Source organism: Nerophis ophidion, linkage group LG10 (assembly GCF_033978795.1).
Source record: "Nerophis ophidion isolate RoL-2023_Sa linkage group LG10, RoL_Noph_v1.0, whole genome shotgun sequence".
NCBI classification, from domain to species: Eukaryota; Metazoa; Chordata; class Actinopteri; order Syngnathiformes; family Syngnathidae; genus Nerophis; species Nerophis ophidion.
Genome location: NC_084620.1, coordinates 37,018,951 through 37,031,107, shown reverse-complemented (window position 1 = coordinate 37,031,107; position 12,157 = coordinate 37,018,951). Strand labels below are relative to the sequence as shown.

The following is a 12,157-nucleotide window of genomic DNA, read 5'->3' as shown; positions in this document are numbered from 1 at the left end:
AGGCTTCAAACAGGACGTTCTTGGATGGGAGGGAAGTGGTTGCTGAGTTTAAAATACGTTTGTAGTTCGCAACAGAGAGTCACCGGGACTGGAGGAGAATCCATTTTGGTGAATATTTAAAAACAAAAAAAATCGAATGTGGTGAATTTTGTAGTGGATTTGCTCCTGAAACTTTATGACTTTTTGCGCCCACAATTATATCTTTAGAATGTCAATAAAAAATAAGCTGTGGGTCACAAATGGCCTGCCTTAATACAACACAGAGTAGCGAATTGTGTGCCGTAAAAAAAGAGCAAGTATCTACATGGAAAACATGGAAAAAAGGCATGTAAACAATCTCATTCACTTTTATTGATACAATCATCATTATAAATATAATTACCATTATCATTGTTTTAACTCAATCAATTCAACCTTAATTTGTTTAAAAAAAAAAAACTAAGAAAAAACAGCACCATGTGTTCATAAATAGCAATGATCAATATTGTGTGCTAATGTCTGGATAAGTACATTGATCCGCCTGATTCGATCTAATTCACCATAAACTGTAAACCACTATTTTAAATCATTGTCACGCTATGCCTCTGTCCAGCAGGACTCCTAGCGACAATGTACAAATGTAAAAACAAAAAAACAAAAAACGAGGAGACAACAATAATAACCATAACCATACTTATAATAATAACATAACGGCAAAGATAATTATTACAAAATTGCACGGTATTGGTGAATCTTTCTCACACATGCACACAAGCAGCGCTGCTTCTTATTCTACCATTCTAATGCACTGGAATGAAAACATCCCTTCTTATTTGTTTTTCCCTTCTAACTGCTTGCACAGAAAACAACAACAACAATAAAAATTTCTGTACCACATGGACAATCAATGCAACGTCTCCAGTCGTGTCACAACTACACATGTGGACACAAAGTATACAATTGTATCTCTGCATTTCATTCATTGGACAAACGCTGAGGTTGAACATTTTGACTTAAAATATTGAACTTTTATCAAAGTAATATTATGGACATGCACGTTGGTAACATCCTGCTTAGTGGTAGGATCAAATCAAACAACAGGAAAGGTAACGCGGCCAAAACAAACAGATTTAAGACCTAAGTTAGTCTCGGAGTCGAACAGCTGTTCAGCCGCAGTTGTCCAGTTGGGCGAGGAGGCGTGTTTAAAAAAGGGAAGTCATTGTCTTGGTTTAGAGTGGAGCTTGTAGACTTATTGTTCATTTGTGACACATGTAAATATTCAACATACAAAAACACCTGATTTCACCTTCTACGCACTGTAGAACACCACCCAACTATGCGGACATCCCTATCATCCATCTTCTCAATGCTCGCTCCATTGTCATCCATCCGGCCCCTTGTTCTCTCACTGTGGGTCCCTCTTGTGTGGTATCGCTTCCCTTGGTTTTAGACCTTGTCCAGAAGAGATCTCTGGCAGTACAGGAGACGTCGTGGTGTTCCGTACTTTCTGAAGAACAACAGCACCCCCAATGTGGCCACCACCAGCACCAAGAGGAGGATAGGGATAACCACAGCGATTGGGCCAATTCCGCCCTGTGCCTCGTCCACCTCCAGGATGATCACCTCTTCACGACCCTTCTTGGGCTCCTCCCCCTCGCATCCCATCCAGTCGCTTAGCACAGATTTGGGATAGCCAGACTCCACCTTCATGTACTGGTTATTGAACTTCCAGTACTTGTTGGCTTTGTAGAAGTATGTGTATGCTGAAGGAAAGGACGACAGATCAGTTGTTTTCTTAGACCAGAACTTAGGCTTCACTTGCGCTGAACTCACATCCATCCTCGCTCATGATGGCTGCCTTAATGTTGTCTGGTGCGCCGCTCCACATGCTGATTGGCTTCGGGTAGCCGCTATCCACAGTGCGAGTCCTCTCGTTGAAGCGGTAATACCTGCAAGTGCCGCAAAGGTGCACATATTAAGAAAAGTTTGGAAGGAAAAGGTAACCGATGACGAGAAGATTTCTTACTTAGTGCCTCTGAAGAAGTACGTCTGTCCAGTGGGGGTGTAAAAGAGAGCTGCATCCATTCGGTCTGTTGGGAGACCCGTGCCCATGTCCTTGAGATTCTTCGGGGAGTCCTTTTCCATGGTGGACTCGCTGAAGACCCAGTACTTGTCACCTGGAGATGACACACGGGATGGGCTTCCCAAATATGCTCAATGGTTTACATGGCGTAGAGCTTTACCCTTAAAGAAGATGAATTTGCCATCGTCCCTCTCGTAGGCAGCGTTGATGTTGGAAGGCAGGCCCTTCCAAAAGTGACTGATGGCCATGGGATAGCCTGGAAGCACCTTGTTGTTGCGCACACGCCAAAACCAGTTGTCCTAAAAGGTCCATCAATTGACGTTAAATAAAGTAGTTGAATGCATGAGCCAGGAATCAATGGTCCTTGTTTAAGTATTTAGGACACCTTAAAGACAAACTTTTCTCCTCTGAGGATTGCAATGGTGTCAAAGTGTCCCTCGCAGATGTCTGGACCATGCTCCGGTCTCTTGGGGTTGGTGGCCCTAGTGGGTCTAGGCGGGGGAGGAGGACCCCCGGTTTTTGTCCCTGTAGGAAAATTAAAGGAGTATTAATTTAAAAATTAACCAAAAAATTTGTTTTTATGATGAAAGTTGTTGTGCAACACTACCGTAGATGGTTTGGATGCCTCTGCGGTCGTCATCAGGAAGCTGGAAGTTTTCCGTGTCAAACCACTGATAGAACGGGGCCATAATGGCGGAGGGGTTGTTGGAGTGCTCTAGACCCAGGGCATGACCTAACTCATGGACCGCCACCAAGAATACGTCATTCCCTTCAATACAAGAAACACATAAGGTGATTTGCTTTCTTTGGAAAACATTCCCAAGTGCAAAAATGTATCTTACCCCCCTGGTCAACGTTCCCTGTCGTCCAGGGCTCTGCGAGGTCAAAGTGCGTGTCTCCACCAATTCCCTGACCGGGGAAGTAGGCATGAGCCAGGAAGCCGCCCTCGCCATCAAACGGTGTGCTGTCCCCGTGGAAGCCCTCAGAGAAGGAGAGCATGATGTCTGCATACTTGTCCACCTTTCCCCGGATGTGACTGTAGGGAATCTCTCTGAAGGTGAGTGGAATGGCGCTCTCCCATACTTTGAAGGCATTGCGAATGGCTTCGTAGGTTGCGTGTTCGCCAACTTTTGGTGTGTAGTTCTGTATACTGTAGAGGGAGGATGCCAGAGAGGAGTTTTGAGACCTGATGCAAACATAGATAACAATACCGGCGTGGAATTCCTACCTGAATGTCACCTCAGACTTGTCCCACTTCAATCCCTGCACCGCATATCGCTTCCTCCTCAGGTTGCTTTTCAGCTCTGGCCCAAACTTGTCTGGAACGCCACACCTCGGACGACTCATGGCCCTGGCAAAATAATGGTTGAAATAACATGCCTACGCGGATGTGGACCAATTCTCTAGGAGAACTCACTCTAATGTGTTGGTGTCAATGGAGCCAGTGACAGTCAAGCCGTAGAACCTTTGCATGGCTGTGATCGCTGTCTCCACGGACTGCGGTGAACGCATGGCTTGTGCTCTGACGTCACCAGGAGGCAGGTAGCCATACTGCTGCAGCCAGGCCTTCAAAACAAAGCATCGTTATTCCTTTAAAATCTATAATAATAGCACATATTTAGCTAAACTGTTCAGAGGATAGGGAGATAATTTAAAAGGGGGCGATATTTGGAAAGAACTGTTTGAAAACTTCCCAACCTTTTTTTTTTAACTATTATTTATACATGCATACATGCAAGGAGTAATTTTTTAACTTTGATAAAGAATTGGATTGCATACAAATGTGGAAAGGAGAAAAAACACATTTTAAAACGCATATATACTGTATAGTAGGTAGATAAGGCTGACCTTAATGCGGTGGAACCACAGACCGGATAAGAATATGCTTTGGAAGACAAACATTTCATTCACCCATTTTGTGCTTCGCAGAGCAGCCATTTTGTGCCTGGCAGCACATCCATTGTGGGCGGACTGATCGATCGCTCAATGTCTGGTATACCTACTCAGTGGCCTAGTGGTTAGTGTTCACCCTTAGATCGGTAGGTTGTGAGTTCAAATCCTGGCCCAGTCATACCCAACACTATAAAAATGGGACCCATTACCTCCCTGCTTGGCACTCAGGATCAAGGGTTGGTATTGGGGATTCAATCACCAAAAATGATTCCCGGGTGCGGCACCACTGCTCCCCTCACCTCCCAGGGGGTGAACAATGGGATGGGTCAAATGCAGAGGACAAATTTCACCACACCTAGTCTGTGTATGACAATCATTGGTACTTTAACTTTAAACTTTAAGCTACTGTAGGTACTACTTTGTGTGCTTTTAAAGTGTTTTGACAGACAACGACGGACAAGCGATGTGTGGTTGGAAATATTCAGGAAGTATCCGCAGCGTTGTCGATACTGCCTCCCCCTTCCTTCCACTGCACGCCAAGAATATTAACTTACAAGGTAAAGTTGGTTTTGTTTGTATTATCCTTGCTCATTTTAGCAACCTGGACCAAAGGGCGTGTGTCAACAAGGCGGCTGCAAATTAGAACAATTCAGCCATTGATTGATTGATTGAGACTTTTATTGGTAGATTGCACAGTACAGTACATATTCCGTACAATTGACCACTAAATGGTAACACCCGAATAAGTTGTTCAACTTGTTTAAGTCGGGGTCCACGTTAATCAATCCATGGTAGCCAGTTGTTGTTAATTTGACATTGTTATTAAATAGAGCGTTGATCCATCACCCTCTTATGTTAATTTGATATAGAGCTCTGCATAGCGCTTTACATTGTGTTCAAATTGTACAAACCTTTTCTACAAAACTGACTTTTGTCAAGACTGAAAGCCATTACTAGTATTTACATTGTTTCTTATGGAGAAAATTTGCTTCAATATACAAACTTTCCTACTTACGTACCCTGTTCAAGAACCATTTCGGCTCATAAATCAAGGCTCCTACTGCTATATTGGGGTTAGCAATTAAATAAATAAAGGCGTTGATTGAAGCACTTATGCTGACATGTGGTATTTATGACAATATTGTCCAACCCCCAATTAGTTAGGCCTTTTTTACTTAATTTTTGAATTCAACATAAAAAGGTAGACAAAACAGAAGACACCTGTTAGGGATTTAGTAAGGTCCTGTAAACATTCTGTACTTGTTGGACGGTTGGGACAGCATTATTGCTGAGGGAAGAAGAGAAGTGAGTCATCACTACACGCCAAATTAAACACGTCTGAGAAATCTTTTGTCACCGTGACCCACAACTGTAGTCCAGACTGCCTCTGCCAAAGAAAAGTCACAATGCTGGAAAAAATCATGTATATTCTCTCACTGTTACTGGGTCAAACACGAACCTATTTATTTTTGCACTTGTTTTCCTCTACTCTTCAGGCGGCTGACCGACATTTTGTGGACGAAGCTGCACAGTTCCATCTACCATGTCACTTGTACATGCTTTTATTTTATTTTGTCTAATGAAGACTTCTATTGTTTCTGGTGTATGTTAGTAAATATTATAGGTGTAATGGTACACCCCTAATATAACGGTATTTGTAATCTGATTTGTTGGTACAGAACACAGATGTACCAATTTGCCACACGGCACGCAATAAGCAAGAAATGTAACTCCCTCATCCCGTGTCGACTCCATAAAAAATAAACTTCAGCATTTTGCTAGTGGGAGTCATGGCTTGCCCTGAAGCCACACCTTATTTTGTCGTTAAAATGTCCTGTTTGGGAACACTGGGCCTTAAACGGACAAAGACAAGAGGATTAGATGAAAGCAGTGTGCTTTGTTACTGTTCAGTAGAGATGGGCTGCAAGTTGCAACTATAATGCTAGATAGATAGATAGATAGATAGATAGATAGATAGATAGATAGATAGATAGATAGATAGATAGATAGATAGATGGATAGTACTCTATTGAGTCCTTCAGGAGACTTCCCTCAGGAAAATAACAATTCCAGCAGTAGTGTACAGAATTGAGATCGGATTTAAAAAGCAAAAAGTAAATAATGGAGGTATAAATGGAAATAAAATAGAAAATGTTACAGTAAGAATAAAAATTAAAAGCCATCCATCCATCTTCTTCCGCTTATCCAAGGTCGGGTCGCGGAGGCAGCAGCCTAAGCAGGGAAGCCCAGACTTTCCTCTCCCCAGCCACTTCGTTCAGCTCTTTCCGGGGGATCCCGAGGCGTTCCCAAGCCAGCCGGGAGACATAGTCTTCCCAAGGTGTCCTGGGTCTTCCCCGTGGCCTCCTACCGGTTGGACGTGCCGACCTCTTTTTAATAATACAACTCTAACATTTGACAACCAAACAATTAAACAAGGCGACACGGTAAAGAATGTGGGTATTATCTTCGACCCAACTCTTTCCTTTGAGGCACACATTAAAAGCGATACTAAAACGGCCTTCTTTCATCTCCGTAATATCGCTAAAATTCGCTCCATTCTGTCCACTAAAGACGCTGAGATCATTATCCATGCGTTTGTTACGTCTCGCCTCGATTACTGTAACGTATTATTTTCGGGTCTCCCCATGTCTAGCATTAAAAGATTACAGATGGTACAAAATGCAGCTGCTAGACTTTTGACAAGATCAAGAAAGTTTGATCATATTACGCCTGTACTGGCTCACCTGCACTGGCTTCCTGTGCACTTAAGATGTGACTTTAAGGTTTTACTACTTACGTATAAAATACTACACGGTCTAGCTCCATCCTATCTTGCCGATTGTATTGTACCATATGTCCCGGCAAGAAATCCGCGTTCAAAGGACTCCGGCTTATTAGTGATTCCCAAAGCCCAAAAAAAGTCTGCGGGCTATAGAGCGTTTTTCGTTCGGGCTCCAGTACTCTGGAATGCCCTCCCGGTAACAGTTCGAGATGCCACCTCAGTAGAAGCATTTAAGTCTCACCTTAAAACCCATTTGTATACTCTAGCCTTTAAATAGACTCACTTTTTAGACCAGTTGATCTGCCGTTTCTTTTCTTTTTCTCCTATGTCCCACTCTCCCTTGTGGAGGGGGTCCGGTCCGATCCGGTGGCCATGTACTGCTTGCCTGTGTATCGGGTGGGGACATCTCTGCGCTGCTGATCCGCCTCCGCTTGGGATGTTTTCCTGCTGGCTCCGCTGTGAACAGGACTCTCGCTGCTGTGTTGAATCCGCTTTGGACTGGACTCTCGCTACTGTGTTGGATCCATTATGGATTTAACTTTCACAGTATCATGTTAGACCCGCTCGACATCCATTGCTTTCGTCCTCTCCAAGGTTCTCATAGTCATCATTGTCACCGACGTCCCACTGGGTGTGAGTTTTCCTTCCCCTTATGTGGGCCTACCGAGGATGTTGTAGTGGTTTGTGTTGTGGTTTGTGCAGCCATTTGAGACACTAGTGATTTAGGGCTATATAAGTAAACATTGATTGATTGATTGATTGATTGATAAAAACCTCCCTAAGGAGGCGTTCGGGTGGCTTCCTGACCAGATGCCCGAACCACCTCATCTGGCTCCTCTCGATGTAGAGGAGCAGCGGCTTCACTTTGAGCTCCTCCCGGATGACAGAGCTTCTCACCCTATCTCTAAGGGAGAGCCCTGTCACCCGGCGAAGGAAACTCATTTCAGCCGCTTGTACCCATGATATTGTCCTTTCGGTCATAACCCAAAACTCATGACCATAGGTGAGGATGAAAAGGTAGATCGACCGGTAAATTGAGAGCTTAGCCTTCCGGCTCAGCTCCTTCTTCACCACAACGGATCGCTACAACGTCCGAATTACTGAAGACGCCGCACCAATCCGCCTGTTGATCTCACAATCCACTCTTCCCTCACTCGTGAACAAGACTCTTAGGTACTTGAACTCCTCCACTTGGGGCAGGGTCTCCTCCCCAACCCAAAGATGGCACTCCACCCTTTTAAGAGCGAGAACCATGGACTCAGTGTTGGAGGTGCTGATTCTTATTAGGGTCGCTTCACACTGGGCTGCGAACCGATCCAGTGAGAACTGATGTTCCTGGCCAGATGAAGCCATCAGGACCACATCATCTGCGAAAAGCAGAGACCTGATCCCGCGGCCACCAAACCTGAACCCCTCAATGCCTTGACTGCGCCTAAAAATTCTGTCCATAAAAGTAATGAACCGAATCAGTGACAAAGGGCAGCCTTTGCGGAGTCCAACCCTCACTGGAAACGTGTCCGACTTACTGCCAGCAATGCGTACCAAGCTCTGACACTGATCGTACAGGGAGCGAACCGCCCCAATAAGACAGTCCGGTACCCCATACTCTCTGAGCACACCCCACAAGACTTTCCGAGGGACACGGTCGAATGCCTTCTCCAAGTCCACAAAGCACATGTAGACTGGTCGGGCAAACTCCCATGCACCCTCAAGGACCCTGCCGGGAGTATAGAACTGGTCCACAGGTCCACCACCAAGACGAAAACCACACTGTTCCTCCTGAATCCGAGGTTCAACTATCCGGCGTAGCCTCCTCTCCAGTACACCTGAATAAACCTTACAGGGAAGGGAGAGGAGTGTGATACCACAATAGTTGGAACACACCCTCCGGTCCCCCTTCTTAAAGAGAGGGACCACCACCCCGGTCTGCCAATCCAGAGGTACCGCTCCCGATGTCCACGTGATGCTGCAGAGTCTTGTCAACCAAGACAGCCCCACAGCATCCAGAGCCTTAAGGAACTCCGGGCGGATCTCATCTACCCAAGGGGCCTTGCCACCGAGGAGCTTTTTAACTACCTCAGCAACCTCACCCCCAGAAATAACAGTCCACCACAGATTCCCCAGGCACTGCTTCCTCATAGGAAGACGTGTTGGTGGGATTGAGGAGGTCTTCGAAGTATTCTTTTAACCAATCCACAACATCCGCAGTCGAGGTCAGCAGAACACCATCCGCACCATACACGGTGTCGAGAGTGCACTGCTTCCCCTTCCTGAGGCGGCGGATGGTAGTCCAGAAGCTGCCTTCGGAGTCCTATGAGCCAAAAGAACCTGATAGGACGCCTACTTCAGCTTGATCGGCATCCCTCACTGCTAGTGTCCACCAACGGGTGCTGGGATTACCGCCACGACAGGCACCAACAGCTCCAATCAGCTGCCTCGACAATAGAGGTGCGGAACATGGTCCACTCGGACTCAATGTCCAGCACCTCCCTCGTGACATGTTCAAAGTTCTTTAGGAGGTGGGAATTGAAACTCTCTTTGACAGGAGACTCTGCAAGATGTTCCCAGCATAACCTCACAATGCGCTTGGGCCTGCCAGGTCTGTCCGGCATCCTCACCCACCATCACAGCCAACTCACCACCAGGTGGTGATCGGTAGAAAGCTCCGCCCCTCTCTTTACCCGAGTGTCCAAAACATTAGGCCGCAAATCGGATGACACAACTACAAAGTCGATCATGGAACTGCGGCCTAGGGTGTCCTGGTGCCAAGTGCACATATGGACACCCTTATGTTTGAATATGGTGTTTGTTATGAGCGTTGAAGTCTCCCAGCGGAACAACGGAATCACCGAAGGGAACACTCTCCAGTGCTCCCTCGAGTGTACCCAAAGAGGGTGGGTACTCTGAACTGTTGTTTGGTGTGTAAGCACAAACAACAGTCAGGACCCGTCTCCTCACCTGAAGGTAGAGGGAGGCTACCCTTTCGTCCACTGGGTTGAACTCCAACGGGCAGGCTTTGAGCCGGGGGGAAACGAGAATTGCCACCCCAGCCCGTCGCCTCTCACTGCCGGCAACGCCAGAGTGGAAGAGAGTCCAGACCCTTTCGAGAGAAGTGGTTCCAGAGCACTTGCTGTGCGTCGAAGTAAGTCCGACTACATCCAGCTGAAATATCTCTACTTCACGCACTCACTCAGGCTCCTTCTCCCCAGTGACGTTCCACGTCCCAGGAGCTAGCTTCTGTAGCCAAGGATCGGACCGCCAAGTGCCCTGCCTTCGGCTTCCGCCCAGCTCACAGCCCACCTGACCTCTATGGCCCCTGCTATGGGTGGTGAGCCCATTGGAGGGGGGACCCACGTCGCCTCTTCGGCTGTGCCCGGCCGGGCCCCATGGGAACAGGCCTGGCCACCAGGCGCTCGCCATCGTGCCCCACCTCCGGGCCTGGCTCCAGGGGGGGTTCCGGTGACCCGCGTCCGGGCAAGGGAAATCTGAGTCCTTTGTTCGTGTTCATCGAGAGGTCTTCGAGCTGCTCTTTGTCTGATCCCTCACCTAGGACCTGTTTATCTTGGGATACCCTACTAGGGGGCTTTAAGCCCCCGGACAACATGGCTCCTAGGATCATTGGGACACGCAAACTCCTCTAGCAACAAAAAGAATACAAATATAATAGTAAAAACAAGAATATAACAAGAGAAACTAGGCAGTAGTGACCATGTTAGGAAAATGAATTGCACTGTTAATTTCACTGTTGCATTGCATGCACTTCAGTAGATAAAGAACATTTATTCCCTCAAATAAAACAATAAATCACACTGTGCAAGCTCTTTCCTTTAAAGAAATGTTAAAAACCATTAGATGTTGTTTTATAATTATTTCCTTTTTTGTTACCCAAAAATTTCCCGATCACAGTTTGCAGTTTTTTGTTTGTTTTAAAAAAAATTTAACGCTGTTTACACAAAAGACGACCAATTCTATGTCTTGCATGTTCTTCCCTTACTGTACCCAAAATAAATCTGTCCTGAAGTCAGTTTCATTATTTTCCTGTCTTCGGTATCATTTCTTGTTCCGGATGCTCTTGTTTTAGTAGCGTTTCCTGTTTGGGCTACTCGCTGTCCTTTGTCATGTTCCACACCTGTTCAACATAATTAAATAGTTCTATTTAGTTCCACGTTGTTCCTCATTCCATGCTGGTTTAGATATGCCACAGTGCGCGGTTTGACATACTTTTTCAGTTCCTGCATGACTTGTATTGTTTTGACTTTTTTTCTGATTTTTGAAAGGGACCTCCTGCTTGAATTCTGTCTGCCTTCTTTGCATTCTGGGATCACACCAACAGCATCCATTCGAGACTGTGGCAGAACCGAATTGAGACCCCAAAAGGGAAGTACGTATCAAACGTCATATACTTTCCTACCAAACATGGTTTAACTTCTACTTTTGATGTTAGGCTAATACTGTTGTCTCCCTCTGCATTTCTTCATCTCCACAAATCCCTTAAATGTGCCTTTTCGCTTATGCCTGCTTGCATTCTTGCTTCCACCGCAGCTCTAGATCACGGAATTACCCCAAATTCCTACTTTAGCGTCATCCCAACCTCACAGTCTGTGCACGGCCACGAGAGCTGCTTTTCTCCTCAAAACTGCATGAGCATGTGACTGGGAAGATGGATGGATGGATGGCACACATGGCTACTTGTTGGTGATGTGGCAGTGCATGAGGGCGGTACGAGAACAAGGTTCACTTATACTAACAGACTGGCAGCGTCTCTGTCTCTCTCTCTCTTCCACACTCGTTTTCTCCCACATTTCTCTGGATTACTTCAACATTACCTTAGCTAAAACTAATTATTACTCAAATCTCATCCGCATTAATAAAAACGATCCAAAATTTTTGTTTAGTACAGTAGCATCGCTAACCCAACAAGGGACTCCTTCCAGTAGCTCCACCCATTCGGCAGATGACTTTATGAAGTTCTTTAATAAGAAAATTGAACTTATTAGAAAGGAGATTAAAGACAATGCGTCCCAGCTACAACGGGGTTATAGTAACACAGATACGATTGTATATACGGCGGATACTGCAAATATCCAAAATAGTTTCTCTCGTTTTGATGAAATAACATTAGAAGGATTGTTACAACGTGTAAATGGAATAAAACAAACAACATGTTTACTTGACCCACTTCCTGGGAAACTTATCAAGGAGCTTTTTGTATTATTAGGTCCATCAGTGCTAAATATTATAAACTTATCACTTTCCTCGGGCACTGTTCCCGTTGCATTCAAAAAAGCGGTTATTCATCCTCTCCTTAAAAGACCTAACCTCGATCCAGACCTCATGGTAAACTACCGACCGGTGTCTCACCTTCCCTTTATTTCGAAAATCCTCGAAAAAATTGTTGCAGAGCAGCTAAATGAACACTT

The 12,157-nt window shown here is 45.5% G+C and overlaps 1 protein-coding gene across 1 annotated transcript in view; it reads right to left on the bottom strand.

The window, feature by feature from the left end:
- Window positions 1–331: 331 nt before the first annotated feature.
- Window positions 332–12,157, bottom strand: part of mmp14a (matrix metallopeptidase 14a (membrane-inserted)) — a 29,803-nt gene continuing 17,977 nt past the window's right edge. The window contains exons 2-10 of the mRNA XM_061913605.1: window positions 3,480–3,628; window positions 3,291–3,413; window positions 2,905–3,212; window positions 2,670–2,831; window positions 2,448–2,587; window positions 2,223–2,361; window positions 2,006–2,156; window positions 1,813–1,928; window positions 332–1,742 (exon numbers count right to left, since the gene is read on the bottom strand). Of these exons, the coding sequence (XP_061769589.1) occupies window positions 1,426–1,742; window positions 1,813–1,928; window positions 2,006–2,156; window positions 2,223–2,361; window positions 2,448–2,587; window positions 2,670–2,831; window positions 2,905–3,212; window positions 3,291–3,413; window positions 3,480–3,628 (1,605 nt within the window). The 3' untranslated portion in view covers window positions 332–1,425. The remainder of the gene's footprint in view (window positions 1,743–1,812; window positions 1,929–2,005; window positions 2,157–2,222; window positions 2,362–2,447; window positions 2,588–2,669; window positions 2,832–2,904; window positions 3,213–3,290; window positions 3,414–3,479; window positions 3,629–12,157) is intronic.